General features: G+C 46.5%; 1 protein-coding gene across 1 annotated transcript in view; it reads left to right on the top strand.

The window, feature by feature from the left end:
• FHIP2B (FHF complex subunit HOOK interacting protein 2B) overlaps window positions 1-24,009 on the top strand; it is a 72,350-nt gene that overhangs the window by 14,957 nt on the left and 33,384 nt on the right. Inside the window, exon 4 of the mRNA XM_075343053.1 lies at window positions 5,410-5,514. Coding sequence (XP_075199168.1) covers window positions 5,410-5,514 — 105 coding nt within the window. The remainder of the gene's footprint in view (window positions 1-5,409; window positions 5,515-24,009) is intronic.

Raw genomic sequence — 24,009 nt, 5'->3', positions numbered from 1 at the left:
TTCAGACCGCTGTGACCAAACCCAGGGCCTGCCCTGACAAACGCTTTCCAAAGCGTGGTTCTGATGACCGGTTTCCATTTCCACCTGAGGTGGTCAAGGAGTGGTCTCACTCCCCAAAGGTAGACCCTCCGGTGTCTAGGCTCTCAGCCCGGACCGTTGTGTCGGTGGCTGACGGCACCTCACTTAAGGATTCCACTGACCGTCAGATTGACCTTCTGGCCAAATCTGTGTATGAAGCTGCGGGGGCCGCGTTTTCCCCGACTTTTGCAGCAGTGTGGGCCCTCAAAGCCATCTCTGCTTCTCTAGAGGAGATGCATTCCCTCACCAAGGAATCTTTGCCTGAGATGGTTATTTTTAACTTCTCAGGCTTCAGCTTTTTCATCTTATGCCATGTCTGCCATGCTAGAGGCTGCTCACCGTACTGCGGTGGCTTCAGCTAATTCTCTTGTTATCCGCAGGATTTTGTGGCTTCGAGAGTGGAAGGCAGATGCTTCTTCCAAGAAGTTTCTTGCTGGGCTCCCTTTTGCTGGTTCACGGCTGTTTGGTGAACAGCTGGATGAAATCATTAAAGAAGCTACTGGTGGGAAGAGTACTTCCATGCCACAAACCAAGACCAGGAAACCCGCCCAGGGTAGGAATCAATCGAGGTTTCGTTCCTTTCGTTCCTCCAACTGGTCATCCTCTAAGCCTTCCGCCTCGTCCGCTAACTCAGCCAAGGATCAGAAATCCAACTGGCGCCCAAAAGCGCGTCCGCAGAAGACCGCAGGAGGTTCTGCCACTAAGGCAGCTTCCTCATGACTCTCGGCCCGCTCCAGCCACGTCCTTAGTCGGTGGCAGGCTCTCGCACTTTGGCGACGCTTGGTTAAAGCAAGTCTCCGATCAGTGGGTGAGAGACATCATATCTCACGGCTACAGGATAGAATTCTCTTCCAGCCCTCCAAACAGATTTTTTCTCTCAACTCCCCCCTGCTCCAAGGCCGCCGCCTTCTCGCAGGCCGTGGTGTCCTTGCAGGCAAACGGAGTGATTGTCCCAGTTCCCGCTCAGGAACGGTTCAGAGGTTTTTACTCAAATCTCTTCCTAGTTCCAAAAAAAGGACGGTACCTTCCGGCCCATCCTGGATCTCAAGCTTCTCAACAAGCATGTCCGGGTGCGGCATTTTCGCATGGAGTCTCTGCGATCAGTCATTGCCTCTATGACCCAAGGGGAGTTCCTGGCGTCCATCGACATCAGAGATGCCTATCTACATGTGCCAATCGCAGTGTCACATCAGCGTTGGTTACGTTTTGCGATAGGAGAGGATCATTTCCAATTCGTGGCTCTCCCCTTCGGGTTAGCCACGGCCCCTCGGGTATTCACCAAGGTCATGGCAGCAGTGATTGCGGTCCTGCACCTCCAGGGGTTAGCAGTGCTTCCTTATCTGGACGACCTTCTGGTCAAGGGTCCATCCAGTGCAGACTGTCAGCGGAGTGTTTCGCTCACTCTCGCTACCCTAGCCCAATTCGGGTGGATTGTCAATCTTCCCAAATCCACTCTGACTCCGACCCAGAGTCTCACGTACCTAGGGATGCAGTTCGAGACTTTGCCGGCACTTGTGAAGTTGACCTTAGACAAACAGCTGTCACTCCGGTTGGCGGTGCGCTCTCTCCTGAGGCCCCGCCGTTATACCCTCAGGCGTCTGATGCAGGTGCTGGGTCAAATGGTGGCCTCCATGGAGGCGGTTCCCTTTGCCCAGTTCCATCTGCGTCCTCTGCAGCTGGACATTCTCCGCTGTTGGGACAAGCGGCCTTCCTCCTTACAGAGGTTAGTGGCTCTGTCGCCACGGACCAGGAGCTCTCTTCAGTGGTGGCTTCGGCCCCTCTCTCTGTCTCAGGGGCGCTCCTTCCTGACTCCGTCCTGGGTGATTCTCACCACGGATGCCATCCTATCCGGCTGGGGAGCGGTACATCTCCACCACAGAGCACAGGGCACTTGGACTCCGTCCGAGTCAGCCCTTTCAATCAATGTGCTGGAAACCAGAGCTGTGCTTCTAGCTCTCCTAGCCTTTCACCACCTGTTGGCGGGCAGGCACATTCGAGTCCAGTCAGACAACGCGACAGCGGTTGCCTACATCAATCACCAAGGCGGGACACGCAGCCGCCTGGCAATGTTGGAGGTCCAACGCATTCTTCAATGGGCGGAGGACTCCAAGTCCACCATATCCGCAGTCCACATCCCTGGCGTAGAAAACTGGGAGGCAGATTATCTCAGCCGTCAATCCGTGGACGGTGGTAAGTGGTCCCTGCACCCGGCAGTGTTTCAGTCAATCTGTCGCAAGTGGGGCACTCCGGTCGTGGACCTAATGGCATCCCGTCACAACAACAAGGTTCCGGTTTACGTGGCTCGCTCCCACGATCCTCAGGCCTTCGCCGCGGACGCTGTGGTTCAAGACTGGTCCCAGTTTCGTCTGTCCTACGTGTTTCCCCCTCTAGCTCTCTTGCCCAGAGTCCTGCGCAAGATCAGAATGGAGGGCCGTCGAATCATCCTCATTGCACCGGACTGGCCCAGGCGAGCTTGGTATCCGGACCTGCTCCAACTGTCCGTGGAGATGCCGTGGCATCTTCCGGACCGTCCAGACCTGCTCTCGCAAGGTCCGTTTTTCCGCCCGAATTCTGCGGCACTCAAATTAACGGCGTGGCTCTTGAGTCCTGGATTTTGACGGCTTCTGGTATTCCTCCTGAAGTCATCTCCACTATGACTCGGGCCCGTAAGTCTTCCTCCGTCAAGATCTATCACAGGACTTGGAAAATTTTCCTGTCCTGGTGTCGCTCTTCCGGCCATTCTCCTTGGCCATTCTCGTTGCCGACCCTTCTGTCTTTTTTACAGTCCGGTCTGCAGCTAGGACTGTCCCTGAACTCTCTCAAGGGACAAGTCTCAGCTCTATCAGTGCTGTTCCAGCGGCGTCTCGCCCGGCTGGCTCAGGTCCGCACCTTCATGCAAGGTGCGTCTCACATCATTCCGCCTTATCGGCGGCCCTTGGATCCCTGGGACCTTAACTTGGTCCTCACGGTATTGCAGAAACCCCCTTTCGAGCCCCTTAGGGAGGTTTCTTTGTATCATCTGTCTCAAAAGGTGGCCTTTCTAGTTGCCATAACTTCTCTCAGGAGAGTCTCTGATTTGGCTGCGCTCTCCTCGGAGTCACTTTTTTGGTTTTTCACCAAGACAAGGTAGTTCTCCGTCCGACCCCGGACTTTCTTCCTAAGGTGGTCTCTCCCTTCCACCTTAACCAGGATATTTCCTTGCCTTCCTTCTGTCCGGCCCCTGTTCATCGCTTTGAGAAAGCGCTGCATACTCTAGATCTGGTGCGTGCTCTCCGGATCTATGTGTCTCGCACCGCTGCGCTTAGGCGGTGCACCTCTCTTTTTGTGCTAACCACAGGTCGGCGCAAGGGTCTCTCTGCTTCTAAGCCGACCTTGGCCCGTTGGATTAGATCGACCATTTCGGACGCCTACCAGAGTACTCAGGTGCCTCCCCCGCCGGGGATCAAAGCACACTCGACCAGAGCTGTCGGTGCCTCTTGGGCTTTTAGGCACCAGGCTACGGCTCAACAAGTCTGTCAGGCTGCCACTTGGACTAGCCTGCATACCTTTTCGAAGCACTACCAAGTGCATGCTCATGCTTCGGCAGATGCGAGCTTGGGCAGATGCATCCTTCATGCGGCTGTCGCCCACTTGTGAAGTTAGGCTCCGCCTACTTCTTAGTTTTTTCTGTTTATTCCCACCCAGGGACAGCTTTGGAACGTCCCATGGTCTGGGTCTCCCAAAGGAACGATAAAGAAAAAGAGAATTTTGTTACTTACCATAAATTCTTTTTCTTATAGTTCCGTATTGGGAGACCCAGCACCCTCCCTGTTGCCTGTTGGCAATTTTCTTGTTCCGTGTGTTATCACCGGCTGTTGTTGTGGACAGAGTCTCCGGTTGTTCCGGTTCTTACTCGGTTCTACTTGTGGGTGGCTATTCTCCTTCAGCTTTTGCACTAAACTGGCTAGGACTGGCTACCAGGGGTTGTATAAGCTCAGAGGGAGGAGCTACACTTTTAAGTGTAGTACTTTTGTGTGTCCTCCGGAGGCAGAAGCTAAACACCCATGGTCTGGGTCTCCCAATACGGAACTATAAGAAAAAGAATTTACGGTAAGTAACACAATTCTCTTTTTTTCAAGAAAGGCATCCAGGCTCTGCTTAAATGTTAGTAGTGAATCACTCATTACAACATCATGCAGCAGAGAGCTCCATAGTCTCACTGCTCGTACAGTAAAGAATCCTCATCTGTGATTATGATTAAACCTTCTTTCCTCAAGACGTAGCTGATGCCCCCGTGTTCCAGTCGCAGGCCTAGGTGTAAAAAGATCTTTGGAAAGGTCTCTGTACTGTCCCCTCATATATTTATACATTGTGATTAGATCCCCCCTAAGCCTTCGTTTTTCCAAACTAAATAACCCCAAGTTTAATAACCTGTCTTGGTATTGCAGCCCACCCATTCCTCTAATAATCTTGGTGGCTCTTCTCTGCACCCTCTCCAGTTCAGCTATGTCCTTCTTATATATCGGTGACCAGAATTGTACACAGTAGTCTAAGTGCGGTCGCACTAGTGACTTGTACAGAGGTAGAACTATATTTTTTTCATGAACACTTATACCTCTTTTAATACATCCCATTATTTTATTAGCCCTGGCAGCAGCTGCCTGACACTGAAGCTGAATATGGCTTAATACAACCCAAAACTTGTGCTCCTCTTGAAAATCTCACGAAAACAGTTTCCTGATTTCTTGTCCAGTTTTCTAAAATGCCACTTCAGCAATAAGTGTGAGAGCGAGCAGAGACTTGTCATCGCTGCAGCAGAGGAAGCAATGCCCCAAATCAAAAACTACTGCAGGACAAAATTGGCCTAAATGCCTGTTCACACTTGCAATTCCATCGCAGATCTTCTACGATGGAAATGCCGCAGGTATATCACTGCAAAAATGGCTGAAATCTGCTCCGACATCCGCAACATAAATTCAGATCTCGTTACTTTCTGCTCCTGACAATTTACGCTGCGGATCTCTTGTAAAATCTCATTCAGCGCTCTGCTCCTGTTATACACGGTGGATTCTGCTTGCAGAATACAGAAAATCTGCTGTGTGCTTCCCCATGGTTACATCCCATAATGTTCCTGTCTGTGGTGTGCTCTATATGACTGCATGGATGCACACGTCTGGGCTTCACTGCCTCTGAAGTAACGTTGACTGTCGCCTGCCACGTGGCATCTCATCAGATCGCGGAGTAGAGCAGAGGCCGGGCGCTCTATTTCTCGTCTCGAATATATGAGGACATTTTGCCTTATTTATCATGTTTACTTGTCGTGATGTCCTGTTATCATCTTCTTACCCGCAGTACCCCCCTGGGATGAGGCAGCAAGTTCTGGTGTTCTTCAGTCGCCTCCTGACCAAGGTTCAGCGCCCCCTGCTGCACTATATTAACGTTCACCGACCGGTACAGGTAAGAGTTAATGGGCTGTATTGGCATCATGTACTGGGCTGGGGGGCGCTCTGGTGGTGGGGACGCTCTGGTGGTGGGGACGCTCTGGTGGTGGGGACGCTCTGGTGGTGGGGACGCTCTGGTGGTGGGGACGCTCTGGTGGTGGGGACGCTCTGGTGGTGGGGACGCTCTGGTGGTGGGGACGCTCTGGTGGTGGGGCTCATGGCAAGCGGTACAGCTCCTTCATCAGTTACTATGTTCAGTGCGTTACTGAATAAATCATTACATCCACTATATGGAGTGACGTCCCCCTACACGGCTCTTATCCCCTCCTGTTCTACAACCTTACATGTTAATATGGCACTCCCTTTGCAGATAAAACAGCTTCCACTCTTCTTCAAGATTTAGGTGGGAATTTTTGCCAGAAGAGCATCTGTGAAGTGACACTGATGTTGGGGGAACGCCAGGCTCACAATTTCATCTCTATTCCATTCCATAAGGTGTTGGATGAGGCTGCTGAGGTCCGGGCTGTGTGTGGCCGGTCGTGTTCTTCCACCAAACTCCCCCCACCCATGTCTGTATGGACCTTGTGTACCAGACACAGTCATAGGGAACAGAAAAGGGCCACCTCCAAACTGTTCTTACAAAGCTATAATCATACAATTGTCCAAAATGTCTTGTGGTGAAGGATTAGGATTTCCCTTTACTAATACTAAGAAGTGGAATCATGAATAACCCCCTTTCCCATAGCACTATCCCTACTGCACGAAACTGTACAGCCGGCACAATGCAATCAGGAGGTAACGTTCTCCTGACGATCACCAAACTCAGACTCATCCATCAGACACCAGATAGATCTGTGTGATCCATCCCTGCACAGAACACTTTTCCTCCAGAGGCCAGTGGTGGCGGCTTTACTCTACTCTGTACGACGCTCGACGTTGTGCTCGGTGATGTACGGCTCGGCGTTGTGCCCGGTGATGTACGGCTCGGCGTTGTGCCCGGTGATGTACGGCTCGGCGTTGTGCCCGGTGATGTACGGCTCGGCGTTGTGCTTGGTGATTTACGGCTCGGCGTTGTGCTCGGCGTTTTACGGCTCGGCGATTTACGGCTCGGCGTTGTGCTCGGTGATGTACGGCTCGGCGTTGTGCTTGGTGATGTATGGCTATGGCTGCTCGGACATGAAGCTCCCGGTGGGCGCAGTGTTTGTGCTGATGTCACCAGAGGAGGTCTGGACTCTGCAGTTATGGGGTCAGCAGAGCGGTGGTGACATTTCTGCCCTCTGCTCCTCAGCACTTGGCCCCCCATTCTGTAACGTTACAGGATCTCCAGTCTGTGGCTTAGTTGCTGCGTTTGAACTTCTCAGTAATATCACTCACAGGTGATGAGGGAAGATTTAGGAGGAAAGGAATATCATAAGCTGAATTGTTACCCTGGGGGCTCCTATTATCCGACCGCACTGTTATGCACTGGAGGATGAGGGACCATATGTAGTACACTGGGGGGTGCGAGGGGCTGGATGTTATACACCGGAGGACGAGGGGCCGGATATTATATACTGGACGATGAGGGACCATATGAGGTACACCAGGGGCCGGATGTTATACACCGGGGACGAGGGGCCGGATGTTATACACCGGGGACGAGGGGCCGGATGTTATACACCGGGGACGAGGGGCCGGATGTTATACACCGGGGACGAGGGGCCGGATGTTATACACCGGGGACGAGGGGCCGGATGTTATACGCCGGGGACGAGGGGCCGGATGTTATACACCGGGGACGAGGGGCCGGATGTTATATTAATCAGTGCTGTTGAGATTTTATGTAGAAAGAAGAGTGGAGCTCAGCTTGTAGCTCCTCCCACTGCCTCTTGCTCCTCCCTCCTCCTGTCATAGAATCTCATCAGCACTATCTGTCATCTCCTATCTCAGTAATGGGAAAGGCTTCACTGATTACAGATTTTACCTCAGAATTGAGAATTTCTTTATCGTTCCTATGGGAGACCCAGACATTGGGTGTATAGCTTCTGCCTCCGGAGCAGGGCTGTGGAGTCGGAGTCGGAGTCGTGGAGTCGGAGTCGGAGCTCATTTTGGTGGAGTCGGAGTCGGAGTCGGTATAAAATGCACCGACTCCGACTCCTAAAATATATAATAAATTGGGGACAGGAGTGCAATGCAGAATGTGCTGAATATTTTACTAAATAACAACATTTAGTATAATGCTTATATTTAAGTGAAAAATTTATTGTAGTACAATGTGAACATCAGACATTTAATTGTTTTTATGATACAATAATCAAGATATTTGGATAGAACATAAAATATTTATTGGAATACAACTTTAGAACACAAAAAAACTAATAAATTGTAAATATGTAATATATATAATATATATATATATATACAGTGTATATACACACACACAAGATATATATGTAATCTACTGTATATTACATAGTGTATTACATATTTACAATTTATTACAGTTTTTTGTGTTCTAAAGTTGTATTCCAATAAATATATTTTATGTTCTATCCAAATATCTTGATTATTGTATCATAAAAATTATTAAATGTCTGATGTTCACATACACATATTCATGTACTACAATAAATTTTTCACCTAACTATAAGCAATATATGTAGGAGCCGGAGTCGGAGTCGGTGCAAGAGAATTTGAGGAGTCGGAGTCGGAGTCGAAGGTTTGGCTTACCGACTCCACAGCCCTGCTCCGGAGGACACACAAAGTACTACATTAAAAAGTGTAGCTCCTCCCTCTGAGCCTATACACCCCCTGGAGAACCAGATCTAGCCAGTTCATTGCTTTGTGTTCAGGAGGCATACATCCACACATGCATTCTCATCTGATTTTTCATTTTTGGAAAGATTTTAAAGAAAAGCGGGTCCAAGTCTGGACCCCCGGCATGTCCCTTCTTGCCCCACTGTGTCGGCGGTGCTGTTAAGGTTGATTCCAAGGCTGGAGCCTTCCATGCCGCGCTCCTTCACCATCCCTCGGGCTCTGGCTTGAAGTGGGAGCCAGCACGGTTCTCCATGCTTTGCAGGAGACCGGTCTCCATCCGCAGCCCTTCAGGATCCTGCTGGACCGGAGCACTCATCCCCAGGGACTTGGAACCCTGCGTCTCAGCAAGCTAAGTACCTGAGACGTTTATATTCTGGGGGTCCCTGTACTTTATTATGTGGGGAGAGTGTGCTGAGTGAGTTTTCTGACATTTCCGGCCGGTTCTCTGGCTGTCGCCTGAGAACCGCGCCGAGGGTGCCTGCGCGCCGGCCGCACCGCTCAAATTTAGGCCCCGGCTTCGCCGGAGGCCTACTTTCGGTTTGACTGCCCTCGCATGTCATTCATGCAGAGGGACAGTGTGGCTCCGCCCAGCGGCCGTTCTGCACAGGGGAGGGACACTCCTCACTGAGTACATGTCTCCTCCCCTGTAAGTCTCTTTGGCCCTCCAGATCCCGCTCTCAGGGTTGGCCCCGCCCCCTCTCCTCGCTCCGGCGCCATTTTATCAGCGTTTTTTCTGCAATCAGCACTGGCTGCAGCATCCCTGCTGAGGTGCTTGGAGGTCCGGGCTTCGGGACCTGGAGGGCACACAACACTGCTCCAGCGGTCTGGTAAGCCACAACCTCTGGTTGTGGGCCTCTGTATATACTCTCTGGGGGTCACTCTGGCAGAGCCCCCACTTCAGCAGCATGTCTCACACGAGGAGCAAGCCTCCAAAGCTATATTCAGTATGCACTGCATGTAAGATCGTGCTGCCTGAACCGAGCACATATCCACATTGTGATGCCTGCTCTAACCTGACAATGCCTCAGCCTGGAATCTGTTAAAAAATATACTCTTAAATATATTTTTCTTCAAATACGTAAAGCCGCATGAAAGAAAAGACCTCAAAAATGTAAAAAATAAATGTATTTTATCTATTTAAAAATGGTTGCCAAGGTTCAGTTACAGAAAGGAAAAAAATAATATACTTTGATAGCTTATGTAAAAAGAGTTCATTTAGTCCATATTGAACAATGGGAAGTCTTTACCCATCTCTCTTTGGCTCCTGAACGGCAATGCTGGGGATGTCATCTCTTAGCCTGGACAACGTGTCATATCTTGCAGCACTGGAGTCTTCTCACCGCAGGCAGTGTGGAGAGCGCCCCGTAGCCCCCTCCATCGTGTATTATATACCAGCTGTTCAAACCATATAGGGCATTCTAGTGTAACACAGTTGAATATAGTTCCATATTACGTAAGCTTCTAGAAGCTTCGAGAAGCTTCGGGAAGGATTTAAATATATCCCTCCATGCTCAGCACTCAAGTATATTCAATATGGGCATATTTACCCTTATAAACTTTATTAATAACCTATGCCCTCCAACATAAACAGAACTATGAACGTATATGTCTTACTATGAAATATTTGATAACTAGATGTATTAATTTTAATCATTTTACAATTCCCCCTTGAAGTGGGTGGAGCAACCCCGAAAATTAATTAATACATCATTAAAACAACAAATCTTCTTTCCTTATTTGGCGATAATGGATTAATATCAATAATAATGATGAAGAATAATTAATTTGTAAATTCAATAATATAATAATGTGGATTTATGTTATGACAGGCTGTGACTGATCAATCATATAAAAATGTATATAACTATACTTCGCTAGACCTAAAAAGAAATGCAAAAACCAAATCCGGTCACCATATGATGTCCTCTGAGTTGATGTCTTCTTATCTCCGATGTAATCCGGCATAAACACAGTCTCTTAGAAATAAATCCTTTGATAAAAATGAATGGTTACCGATTTAGTACAGTCCCGTATTGCGTTTATCATTGTTAGATCAAAGTCCATAAACTTTATTCTTTATTACAAAGTCCATAGCCAATGTTGATAAACCACAGTTCATGAGTGTAGAAGAAGAATAGCAAAAGTCTTTGATGTCTGTGCAGTGCAATTTACATTAGTCACCTTTTATCCTCCATGCTGCCTGTTGTCGAATAACAGATGTTAAGACGTTCTTGGTCAGCACGACAGGGGTTAACTTTAACACGTCATTGCTCTTCTTAGTAACTTTAGGGAGGTCTTAATGCACAGACCATGTGTCATTGTCCATCCTGAAATCATAGGACTATTGTGTTTCTGAGATGCAAGCACAGTAAGTGTATTTTGTATGTTACACAGTCTTATTTGAGACGTTACCTTTTGGACCTTTTTGCAAAATCCCTTTTAACTTTAGGAAAAAATATAAAGTCTTTTTATCTTCTCTAATCTTGATTGAAGACTGATTCATTCCCTAATCTAGATACCAAATATGGCAATAACTATCACTAATAAATGTCACAGCGTACCATAACTCTAATACTATAATACCATGTCATTATTATTATTATCGTAAAAGTATTAATATAATTGATACTCAGAATGATAAAATATTGCATAATGGTATAGACAATAGTATTTTCTTGTAATGACCTTTTTTGTCATTGGTGCATTACCCTTCCAAACCCATAGGTGGCAATGTGTTGAATGTAACCAAAATATAATATAAAGTATGAAACAATATAATGTGTACCTATAACATGTATCATATTATAAATATGAAAGCAACAATGTGGCTTTTAGTTAGATCATTTGTAAATTATAAATCAAAGCAAATAACCTTTTAGAAAAGACTGGATGATACCATCAAAACACAATAATACCTATTATAAATTATTATTGATTAAAAATATAATATATATTATTTGTAAATATAGGAAGGTAAACCTAGATGTACCTTAATCTTCCATCTTTATTACTCTAATTTAATTTATTTGATTTGTCTATTATTTATTAAATAACCTACTATAAGAAAATGTGTAACTATAAGTAATATTTCACCCTTAATGTGTTAACATACTAATATAAAAATAATGTATTACCAGAAAGTAAACAATTGTATGTATTGATGAAGGAAGTATCTTTTCTTCCAAAAAAAAAAAATGGAACTTTTCCCCTTTTCATATGATTCATATTTAATAAAGTAATATTCTTATATTAGATATTACTGAACTAAATATTGAAGTGTTTTCTCAATTGAGATATTTAAAATCTGAAGAAAAAAATAAAATTGTAGAATTAAGATTTTAATTTAAAAATGTGAATATTAAAATAATTAATATAAAAAATATGAATAAAAAGAAAAATGAAAATCGGAATAAAAATAAAACTTGAAATAAAAATAAGGCCTTCTATGTATATAACACCTATGTCTTTAATAATACATAACCTTAATGTTACCAGTATCTTATAAAATTACCAAGCCTATCAATAACCAATAAAAATAATTAAGTCATGTAACCTTGCAAATAATACACTTCTCTTAGTATATAAATGCATTATGATATACTTCAAATATATATTTTTTTTCCCAATTCTTCCTTTGTACTTGAAATATTAATTATTAAAGTATCCTGTAAACACATATATTTATCAAATATAAATGTGTGTGATTGAGACCAAACCTCCCCCTTTCAATATCATGAAATATGATATTATAAAAATTAATATGTTTAGATTAAATTAAATTAAAATTTGTGTGGTATATCTTCAAGACCATATTATCAATATCACTTCCATATTTGAAAAGAAAAAATGATTACCAATCTGTGTATCAGTAAAAGAAGTGACTAACACAAAAAGATATAAAAAAATCAAAACGTTATAACCTTATTCTAGAATGTAACTATTCAGAATAAACCCTTAATAAAAAATCCTAATATCTCTATACTAAAGAACTATGTCTAAGAATTAAAATATATATCTTGTATAAATTCCTTATGTACTATAACTTATTTATTCTATATAGTATACATACATATCTTATAACTTCTAAGTTAAAACAAAAATTCTCTTTTTTTTTTTTTCTCTCTGGATCCAAATACTTTGACTTTAGCAGCTGCTCAAACAATCAATCATTCATTGACACATCTATGCACACAAGACTGTAACATACTTTCACATAAAAACATTGACGGACTCAAATCCCTGTATTCCCAATTATTCTATGCGCATTTCAAAGATTATGTTACTAATTTGAAGTACTTCTCGAAAAAAACAAATTCCAATGTATTACACACTGTACATATGACCATGGAACAAACATTTATTTTTAGCTTTTAGTATCAAGTCATGCTCTGGTCACGTGCAAGGAACACCATTCCAAGACAGCAAGCAGTTTTACTACATTCCAAAGCTCAGATTACATTTCTAATAACTCTAAAGGAGATATATATATTCATAAAAAAAAACGTTCAAGTATACTTCTCTGACCATTGGTACCTGAGAAAATAATAATTATTATTCAATCATGCTTTCGCGAATTAACCTTACACAAGAAAATATATGTTACCTGATTGAAGACAAGAACATATGTAAAAATAAAAAGTTAATACTTCATCAATCTGTTTTACTGATAAATTCTGAGGGAAATAAAAGAATAAAATTATTATCATATTTATGATAAAAATGAAACACTTAAAATCCGTTACTTTCTCTTATTATTTTATTTTAAATATTATTATTCATATACAGAGATCAAATTATTAAATTTATAACATTAAACTATCATTTGACTAAATGAAAATATGACCTTGATTTACTATCACTACTTCTAATATATAAATATATTCACTGTATATGAAAAATTATGATTATCAAATAGCAAAATTAATTTATCCAGAAATCCCCTTTTATCCAGCTAAAAACCAAACCTCAATTTTTGCAAGATTCGATTTATTACAGTAATTTCCAGAAAATTGGAATTGAAGTTATTTTGTAACTCAATTTTTTTCCTTAAATGAGGAAAAATATCTTTCTCTGGAAAACCACCCAGCTGTCGCTGCCTATCAAATTCTCTGGACGACTTTTTTTCTTTCACTAGTGACCAGGGGAGAGAATCCGCACAAGACACCTGTTTCTGTCTTTCAGGGCTTTTAAAAATCGCTTGTCTGAGATAATCGGTATCAGATTTTGTGACAATTTTCTCTTTCATTGAAGGTGACAAGGAAAGAGGGGGGGGGTATGACTTATAATTCACATGAAATTTCCTGCGAATTTCATAAATTTTGTCACAAAAATATTTGGATCTGGGAGACACTGTTGGTTTTTCACAAAAACTCACCCTTTTTTGTGTTGGTTTTTCAGAATTAATTAATTTCTGTTTTGATTGACTTTGGCGATTTCTAACAAAATCGATAAATGTCGTACATTCGAATAGGGACTTTTTATTTAATGCCACCGCACAGGCTGCATTGTCAAGGAAATTAAATTTCTTGATGAATAAACGTATCATTCCATCCAATCTGACATTTGGAATAACCGCCCTATATAAACGTTCAAAAACGGACATAAATGAGAACGTACTCTCATTCTGTTCAATTTGTAATTCCTTCAACATCTCATAGTTTGGATCAGATTCATTCCTTGTACAGAATATGAGATTTTTCAGCCTTATGATGTCGTTATCATTTGAACAATCAAATGTCTCATTGTCAGAAGACTTTTTTAATGCCAATTGTCTAAAAAAATGCTGAGGTAACCACATACAGAATAACTGATTCGTCTCACTATTGGTTAAATTTAACTTCTCGATGGAACCTTCAAAAACCTCTGAATTTCTGCAAACATGTATTTTAGGATTATATGCGGGAATTAATTTGCATATGTCCAATAAATTTTTTCTAAGTGTAATCCCTAACTTAGCCTGTTCTATTTTTAGAAACTGATCGTCGCCATTTTCTCTCTCCACGTGTCTTTTCTGCACGTGTCCCATTCTGGCTCCTCCCCCTTCTGGCTTCACTACGTCATTTCCTGCTTCTTTCTCAGTATCTTGAAAGGCACCTTGATTACGTAGCACATGTCTGCCGCCATTATCAAAATTCTGATTTACAAAATTACAGCCAACATTACAGTCAGAATTCACAATATCACTGACTGACATTCCAGGTTCTAAGCAGTCTTTGGATCTCTCTGTCACTGACTCTCCTGACAATTCAGGTTGTCTATTTCCACCATTTTTACATTTTTCTACGATTAACTTGTGAAAATCATAGACTAAATGACAGACATTTCTGATTTTCTGTTTCTCTCTATTAAAAGACCTTGCACATTCTATACGTGAATTCTCAAGTTCACACTCCTCATAAAAGCGTAACCAAATCTCTTCTACATTAGAAATATCTGGATAAGTGAACTGAAGTTTACTTTGCTTCACATATGAAGAGATAAAATCCATTTTCTTACCTGAAATGATCAGATGATCTGATGGATGATCCTGTAAGACTTGATCCACCTTATTCAACACGTCCAATACTTCTTATGGACTGACTTTATCTTTCTTGCTCAAAAATACGTCGAAAGTTAACTCCTGTAACTTTGTAAAGACTTTAAAGTTCATTTAAAAAAAAAAAAAAAACATTCATGCAACTTGACTTATACGTATTTCCTAGGTTCTACGTGATTTTTATAAATTGTTGATTCCTGATCCTTTGCAGGAGATACTTAAAATACTTATGACTTTGATAACTTCGACCCCCCTTATGCAAAGTGAAGGAACAACAAAAAAATATATAAAAAAAAATCACGAATAGCTGACTCGCCAAATGTTAAAAAATATACTCTTAAATATATTTTTCTTCAAATACGTAAAGCCGCATGAAAGAAAAGACCTCAAAAATGTAAAAAATAAATGTATTTTATCTATTTAAAAATGGTTGCCAAGGTTCAGTTACAGAAAGGAAAAAAATATTATACTTTGATAGCTTATGTAAAAAGAGTTCATTTAGTCCATATTGAACAATGGGAAGTCTTTACCCATCTCTCTTTGGCTCCTGAACGGCAATGCTGGGGATGTCATCTCTTAGCCTGGACAACGTGTCATATCTTGCAGCACTGGAGTCTTCTCACCGCAGGCAGTGTGGAGAGCGCCCCGTAGCCCCCTCCATCGTGTATTATATACCAGCTGTTCAAACCATATAGGGCATTCTAGTGTAACACAGTTGAATATAGTTCCATATTACGTAAGCTTCTAGAAGCTTCGAGAAGCTTCGGGAAGGATTTAAATATATCCCTCCATGCTCAGCACTCAAGTATATTCAATATGGGCATATTTACCCTTATAAACTTTATTAATAACCTATGCCCTCCAACATAAACAGAACTATGAACGTATATGTCTTACTATGAAATATTTGATAACTAGATGTATTAATTTTAATCATTTTACAGAATCGCACCCACAGTGGTCTCTCCGGCTGCTCCGGCTCCTGTGGCTGAACCCCCGGCTTGGGTAGAATCCTTCTCTAGGTCAATCTCCCAGTCTTTTGCCGACTCCATGGGACAGCTGTCCAGGACTTTGCTGAACATGCATCAGCCCCCTTCACAGGGTGCCTCTGCTGCTAGGGCTCTCTCAGGACCAGAGCTCACAGAGGATTCATCATCTGGTCCCAAACCCCGTCCTCCTAAAAGGAGACGCAGGGTCCCCTCTCCTTCCTCGTCCCGCGGCTCTGTTTCAGAAGCTGACTCGCCGGACGAGGTGGATGCCTTTACTGGGGGCTCGGAGGCTAACTCCATGTGCCCCATTGATCTGTCCGAAAGTGACTCAGATGTTAGTGATTTGATTGCGTCCATTAATTCTGTACTGGACCTCAATCCGCCAGTATCAGAGGAGCAACCCTCTCTGGCAGAAAAGCACCAGTTTACCTTGCCTAAGAGGACAAAGAGTGTGTTCTTTAACCACTCTAGTTTTCAGGCCACTGTGACCAAGCCTAGGGCCTGTCCTGACAAACGCTTCCCAAAGCGTGGTTCTGATGACCGTTTTCCCTTTCCACCTGAGGTGGTCAAGGAGTAGGCTCACTCACCAAAGGTAGACCCCCCGGTGTCTAGACTCTCAGCCCGGACCGTTGTATCAGTGGCTGATGGCACCTCTCAAGGATTCCACTGACCGCCAGGTTGACCTTCTGGCCAAATCTGTATATGAGGCGGCAGGGGCCTCGTTCGCCCCGACTTTTGCAGCAGTGTGGGCTCTCAAAGCCATCTCTGCTTCTCTAGAGGAGATGCATTCCCTCACCAGGGAATCTATGCCCGAAATGGTTGCCTTAACTTCCCAAGCTTCAGCTTTTTCATCCTATGCCATGTCTGCCATGCTGGAGGCTTCTCACCGCACTGCGGTGGCTTCGGCTAATTCCCTCGCTATCCGCAGGATCTTGTGGCTTCGAGAGTGGAAGGCAGATGCTTCTTCAAAGAAGTACCTTGCTGGGCTCCCTTTTGCTGGGTCCAGGCTATTCGGTGAACAACTGGATGAAATTATTAAGGAAGCTACTGGCGGGAAGAGTACTTCCATGCCACAAACCAAAACCAGGAAACCTGTCCAGGGTAGGAACCAGTCGAGGTTTCGTTCCTTTCGTTCCTCCAACTGGTCGTCCTCTAAGCCCTCGGCCTCGTCCACTAACTCAGCCAAGGACCAGAAATCCAACTGGCGCTCCAGAGCGCGTCCGCAGAAGACCGCAGGAGCTGCTGCCACTAAGGCAGCCTCCTCTTGACTATCTGTCCGAGCCAGCAACGTCCTTAGTCGGTGGCAGGCTCTCCCACTTTGGCGACGTGTGGTTTCAACACGTCTCCGATCAGTGGGTGCGGGATATCATCTCCCACGGCTACAGGATAGAATTCTCTTCCAGCCCGCCAAACAGATTTTTTCTGTCATCTCCCCCCTGCTCCAAGGCCGCCGCCTTCTCTCAGGCCGTGGCATCCTTGCAGGCCAACGGAGTAATTGTACCGGTTCCCTCCCGGGAACGGTTCAGAGGTTTCTACTCAAATCTCTTCCTAGTCCCCAAAAAGGACGGTTCCTTCCGGCCCATCCTGGATCTCAAGCTTCTCAACAAGCATGTTGCGGCATTTTCGCATGGAGTCTCTGCGATCAGTCATTGCCTCAATGACCCAAGGGGATTTCCTGGCATCCATCGACATCAGAGATGCCTATCTGCATGTGCCAATTGCAGTTTCACACCAGCGTTGGCTACGTTTTGCAATCGGAGAGGAACATTTCCAATTCGTGGCTCTCCCCTTCGGGTTAGCCATGGCCCCTCGGGTATTCACCAAGGTCATGGCAGCAGTGGTTGCGGTTCTGCACCTCCAGGGGTTGGCAGTGATTCCTTACCTGGACGACCTTCTAGTCAAGGCTTCATCCAGCGCAGACTGTCAGCGGAGTGTCTCGCTCACTCTCGCCACTCTAGCCCAATTCGGGTGGCTTGTCAATCTGCCCAAATTCACTCTGACTCCGACCCAGAGGCTCACGTACCTAGGGATGCAGTTCGAGACTCTGCCGGCACTTGTGAAGCTGCCCTTAGTCAAACAGCAGTCCCTCCAACTGGCGGTGCGCTCTCTGCTGAGGCCCCGCCGTCATTCCATCAGGCACCTAATGCAGGTGCTGGGTCAGATGGTGGCGTCAATGGAGGCTGTTCCCTTTGCCCAGTTCCATCTGCGTCCTCTGCAGCTGGACATTCTCCGCTGTTGGGACAAGCGGACTTCCTCCTTGCACAGGCTAGTGGCTCTGTCGCCACAGACCAGGAGCTCTCTTCAGTGGTGGCTTCGGCCCCTCTGTCTCAGGGGCGCTCCTTCCTGGCCCCGTCCTGGGTGATCCTCACCACGGATGCCAGTCTATCCGGCTGGGGAGCGGTATGTCTCCACCACCGAGCGCAGGGCACTTGGACTCCGTCCGAGTCAGCCCTCTCGATCAATGTGCTGGAAACCAGAGCTGTGCTTCTAGCTCTCCTAGCCTTTCACCACCTGTTGGCGGGCAAGCACATCCGAGTCCAGTCAGACAACGCGACAGCGGTTGCCTACATCAATCACCAAGGCGGGACACGCAGCCGCCTGGCAATGTTGGAGGTTCAACGCATCCTTCAATGGACGGAGGACTCCAAGTCCACCATATCCGCAGTCCACATCCCAGGCGTGGAAAACTGGGAAGCAGATTATCTCAGCCGTCAAACCGTGGACAGTGGCGAGTGGTCCCTGCATCCGGCAGTGTTTCAGTCAATCTGCCGCAAGTGGGGCACTCCGGAAGTGGACCTAATGGCATCCCGTCACAACAACAAGGTTCCGGTTTACGTGGCTCGCTCCCACGATCCTCAGGCCTTTGCAGCGGACGCTCTGGTTCAAGACTGGTCCCAGTTTCGTCTGTCCTACGTGTTTCCCCCTCTAGCTCTCTTGCCCAGAGTTCTGCGCAAGATCAGAATGGAGGGCCGTCGGGTCATCCTCATTGCTCCGGACTGGCCCAGGCGAGCTTGGTACCCAGACCTGCTCCATCTGTCCGTAGAGGTGCCGTGGCATCTTCCGGACTGTCCAGACCTTCTCTCACAAGGTCCGTTTTTCCGCCACAATTCTGCGGCTCTCAAATTGACGGCGTGGCTCTTGAGTCCTGGATCTTGACGGCTTCTGGTATTCCTCCTGAAGTCATTTCCACTATGACTCGGGCCCGGAAGTCTTCCTCGGCCAAAATCTATCACAGGACTTGGAGAATTTTCCTGTCCTGGTGTCGCTCTTCCGGCCATGCTCCTTGGTCTTTTTCCTTGCCGACCCTTCTGTCCTTTCTACAGTCCAATCTGCAGCTAGGACTATCCCTCAATTCCCTCAAGGGACAAGTCTCGGCTCTGTCAGTGTTGTTCCAGCGGCGTATCGCCCGGCTGGCTCAAGTGCGCACCTTCATGCAGGGCGCGTCTCACATCATTCCGCCTTACCGGCGGCCCTTGGATCCCTGGGACCTCAATTTGGTCCTCACGGCCTTGCAGAAACCCCCCTTTGAGCCTCTTAGGGAGGTTTCTTTGTTTCGTCTTTCACAGAAAGTAGTCTTTCTAGTGGCCATAACTTCCCTCAGGAGAGTCTCTGATTTGGCTGCGCTCTCTTCGGAGTCACCTTTTTTGTTTTTTCATCAAGACAAGGTGGTTCTCCGTCCGACTCCGGACTTTCTCCCTAAGGTGGTTTCTCCTTTCCACCTTAACCAGGACATTTCCCTGCCTTCCTTTTGTCCGGCTCCTGTTCATCGCTTTGAAAAAGCGTTGCATACTCTGGATCTGGTGCGGGCGCTCCGGATCTATGTGTCTCGCACCGCTGCTCTTAGGCGGTGCACCTCTCTTTTTGTGCTAACCACAGGTCGGCGTAAGGGCCTCTCTGCTTCTAAGCCGACCTTAGCTCGTTGGATTAGGTCGACCATTTCGGATGCCTACCAGTGTACTCAGGTGCCTCCCCCGCCGGGGATCAAGGCACACTCGACCAGAGCTGTCGGTGCCTCTTAGGCTTTCAGGCACCAGGCTACGGCTCAGCAAGTCTGTCAGGCTGCCACTTGGACTAGCCTGCATACCTTTTCAAAGCACTACCAAGTGCATGCTCATGCTTCGGCAGATGCGAGCTTGGGCAGACGCATCCTTCAGGCGGCTGTCGCCCATTTGTGAAGTTAGGCTCTGCCTACTTCTCAGTTTTTCTGTTTATTCCCACCCATGGACTGCTTTGAGACGTCCCAATGTCTGGGTCTCCCATAGGAACGATAAAGAAAAAGAGAATGTTGTTTACTTACCGTAAATTCTTTTTCTTATAGTTCCGTATTGGGAGACCCAGCACCCTCCCTGTTGCCTGTTGGCAGTTTCTTGTTCCGCGTGTTATCACGGGCTGTTGTCGTGGACAGAGTCTCCGGTTGTTCCGGTTCTTGCTCTGTCTTTACTTGTGGGTGGCTATTCTCCTTCAGCTTTTGCACTAAACTGGCTAGATCTGGTTCTCCAGGGGGTGTATAGGCTCAGAGGGAGGAGCTACACTTTTTAGTGTAGTACTTTGTGTGTCCTCCGGAGGCAGAAGCTATACACCCAATGTCTGGGTCTCCCAATACGGAACTATAAGAAAAAGAATTTACGGTAAGTAAACAAAATTCTCTTTTTTGATAATGACTGATCAATTCTGGCAGATAAAGAAGCAAATCTGTCTGATGTGATATATTACAAAGTTGCTTATTTTCATGTACACTATTGATTTATGAAATAAAAATGAAAACACTGGTTACACTTTAATCCTCCCAGTTGTGGCCAATTTTCACTTCCATTTTTAACTCACATTCCTATTACTCAAGGTGTATGACATGGTTCTGGGTGGAATGTATTGTAGATCTGGTTCGGTGGTGAGCCGTGCATCCCAATGCTTTTGGCGGTGACGTATACCGTATTTTTCGGACCATAAGACGCACTTTTTTCCCCCCAAATGTTGGGGGAAAGTGGGGGGTGCGTCTTATGGTCTGAATGTGGCTGCGGGGAATGAGGGTGCTGCGGTACAGCGGGTCATCTGGGACACGAGCAGGCTGTAGCAGCCTGCCGTGACCACGTGGACCCGCTCATTTAATATGCACGGCCATCCCCCGCCCATCATCCCTCAGCGCTGAAGCCGGCGCTGACAGGTGGGCGGGATGATGGGCGGGGGATAAACAGCCGGCCCGCATGATCACCCCTGGCAACTACGGCCTGGAGTGATCATGTGCGGCTGTATTCACTGCCCCCCGCGCATCATCATCAGCGCGGGGAGCAGTGAATCAGTGTACAGTACTCGCCGTTCCCCTGCAGCATCGCTCGTCCTCCCGTCTGTGTCAGCGGCGGCGCCGCTGAGTGGAGCCATCCCCGTTACCTTGCTGTATCGCGATCATCTCCTGTGCCGTCGGCTGAGTGGAGACTAGCGGCACGCACAGCGATGACGTCATCGCTGTGCGCACGTTTCCACACGCAACCGGCACAGACACAAGAGATGATCGCGATGCAGCAGGGTAACGGGGAAGGCTCCTCTCAGGGGCGCTGCCGCTGACAGACGGGAGGACAAGTGATGCTGCAGGAGAACGGGGACGGCACCACTCAGCGGTGCTGCCGCTGACACAGACCGGAGGACGAGCGATGCTGCAGGGAGTGAGGTGAGCTGAGGTGAGTATGAACGTTTATTTTTTTTTATGTGCCACAGGATGCGGCCATACACCAGGATGGGGGTATAATATGAGCAGGATGGGGTCATCTGAGCAGGATGGGGTCATCTGAGCAGGATGGGGTCATCTGAGCAGGATGGGGTCATCTGAGCAGGATGGGGTCATCTGAGCAGGATGGGGTCATCTGAGCAGGATGGGGTCATCTGAGCAGGATGGGGTCATCTGAGCAGGATGGGGTCATCTGAGCAGGATGGGGTCATCTGAGCAGGATAATAATAATAATAATAATCTTTATTTCTATAGCGCCAACATATTCCGTAGCGCTTTACAATTCAGGAGGATCATATACAAACAAGTAACAGTTATAGAAATACAATATTTAGAGGGGAAAAAAATACAACCCTGCTCGTGAGAGCTTACAATCTACAATGAGATGGGGGGAGAGGCAAGGTTCAAGTGCTTATTTACAATGACAATCCAACCATCTCACGGAAATGGGGCTGGATAATGGTTTCCTGGACCAGTGGGCCCAAGCCTTGAGATGCCTTTGGGTGCCATGGAGTTTGATGTGGAGTTATGTTGTGAGAAGTTGTAGAGGGACTATGTGAATCGAATCTGATTAGGGAGTGTGATAGGCCGCCCTAAAAAGATGCGTCTTTAGGGTGCGTCTGAAGCTGAGTAAGTTGTGATTTGTCCTAACTTCTTGGGGTAGAGCGTTCCAGAGAGTTGGTGCAGCTCGGAAGAAGTCTTGGATCCGGGAGTGGGAGGTTCGAATTAGTGTGGATGTTAGTCGAAAGTCGCTTGCAGAGCGTAGAGAACGGGTGGACTGATAGACAGAGAGGAGGGTGGAGATGTAGGGGGGTGCTGCACTGTGGAGAGCTTTGTGGGCGAGAACAAGCAGTTTGAATTGGATCCTATGATATATGGGCAGCCAGTGCAATGACTGGCACAGAGCAGAGGCATCCGAGTAGCGGTTAGCCAGATAGGTGACCCTGGCTGCTGCATTAAGGATTGATTGTAGAGGAGAGAGTCTAGTTAGGGGGAGACCAATTAATAGAGAGTTACAGTAGTCCAAGCGAGAGTGGATCAGGGCCACGGTGAGGGTTTTTGTCGTTTCCATTGTGAGAAAGGGGCGGATTCTAGAGATGTTCTTGAGGTGCAAGCGGCAGGAGCGGGCAAGAGATTGTATGTGGGAGGTGAAGGAGAAATCAGTGTCAAGTATAACCCCCAGGCAGCGGGCTTGCGGCCTAGGACTTATCGTTGTGCCACACACAGAGAGGGAGATGTCAGGTTGAGGAAAGTTGGAAGATGGAGGGAAAAGAAGAAGTTCAGTTTTGGAAAGGTTAAGTTTCAAATAGAGAGCAGACATGACATTGCAAACTGCAGTCAGGCAGTCACTGGTGTTCTGTAGTACAGCGGGGGTGAGCTCAGGGGAGGAGGTGTATAGCGGTGTGTCATCAGCATAAAGATGGTACTGAAAGCCAAATCTGCTGATGGTCTGACCAATTGGGGCAGTGTAGAGGGAGAAAAGAAGAGGGCCAAGGACTGAACCTTGAGGGACCCCAACAGTGAGAGGAAGAGGAGAAGATGTGGAGCCAGCAAATGATACACTGAATGAGCGGCCAGAAAGATAGGAAGAGAACCAGGAAAGAACAGTGTCCTTTAGGCCGATAGAGTGGAGCATAGAGAGAAGGAGATGGTGGTCAACAGTGTCAAAGGCAGCAGAAAGGTCAAGAAGAATAAGCAGAGAGTGGTCACCGTTACGTTTTGCTGTCAATAGGTCATTGGTCACTTTGACAAGGGCAGTTTCTGTTGAGTGTAAAGGGCGGAAGCCAGACTGTAAAGGATCTAGAAGAGAGTGAGAGGAGAGGTAGCGGGTGAGGCGAGAGTAGACCAGGCGCTCCAAGAGTTTAGAGATGAAGGAGAGATTGGAGACTGGTCTGTAGTTGCTTGTGCAGGACGGATCGAGAGAAGGTTTTTTTAATAATGGAGTAATGATAGAGTGTTTGAGGGAGGAGGGGAAGATACCCGAAGAGAGAGAGAGATTGAAGATTTTAGTTAGGTGAGTGGCGACAACCGGAGAGAGGGACTGGAGTAGAGGTGTGGGGAAGGGATCAGTAGGGCAAGTTGTAGGACGAGAGGAGGATAGGAGCCTGGAGACTTCCTCCTCTGTGACTGGGTCAAATGTGGAAAGTGAGCTGGATGGAATATGGGGAGGGATGGGATTCACAGGGCTTGGTGGCTGGGAGCTGATCTCTCTGCGGATGGGGTCATCTGAGGAGGATGGGGTCATCTGAGCAGGATGGGGTCATCTGAGGAGGATGGGGTCATCTGAGGAGGATGGGGTCATCTGAGGAGGATGGGGTCATCTGAGGAGGATGGGGTCATCTGAGGAGGATGGGGTCATCTGAGGAGGATGGGGTCATCTGAGGAGGATGGGGTCATCTGAGGAGGATGGGGTCATCTGAGGAGGATGGGGTCATCTGAGGAGGATGGGGTCATCTGAGGAGGATGGGGTCA

Source organism: Anomaloglossus baeobatrachus, chromosome 4 (assembly GCF_048569485.1).
Source record: "Anomaloglossus baeobatrachus isolate aAnoBae1 chromosome 4, aAnoBae1.hap1, whole genome shotgun sequence".
NCBI classification, from domain to species: domain Eukaryota; kingdom Metazoa; phylum Chordata; class Amphibia; order Anura; family Aromobatidae; genus Anomaloglossus; species Anomaloglossus baeobatrachus.
The sequence above is the reverse complement of the archived record's forward strand: the minus strand, read 5'-3'. Positions and strand labels throughout refer to the sequence as shown.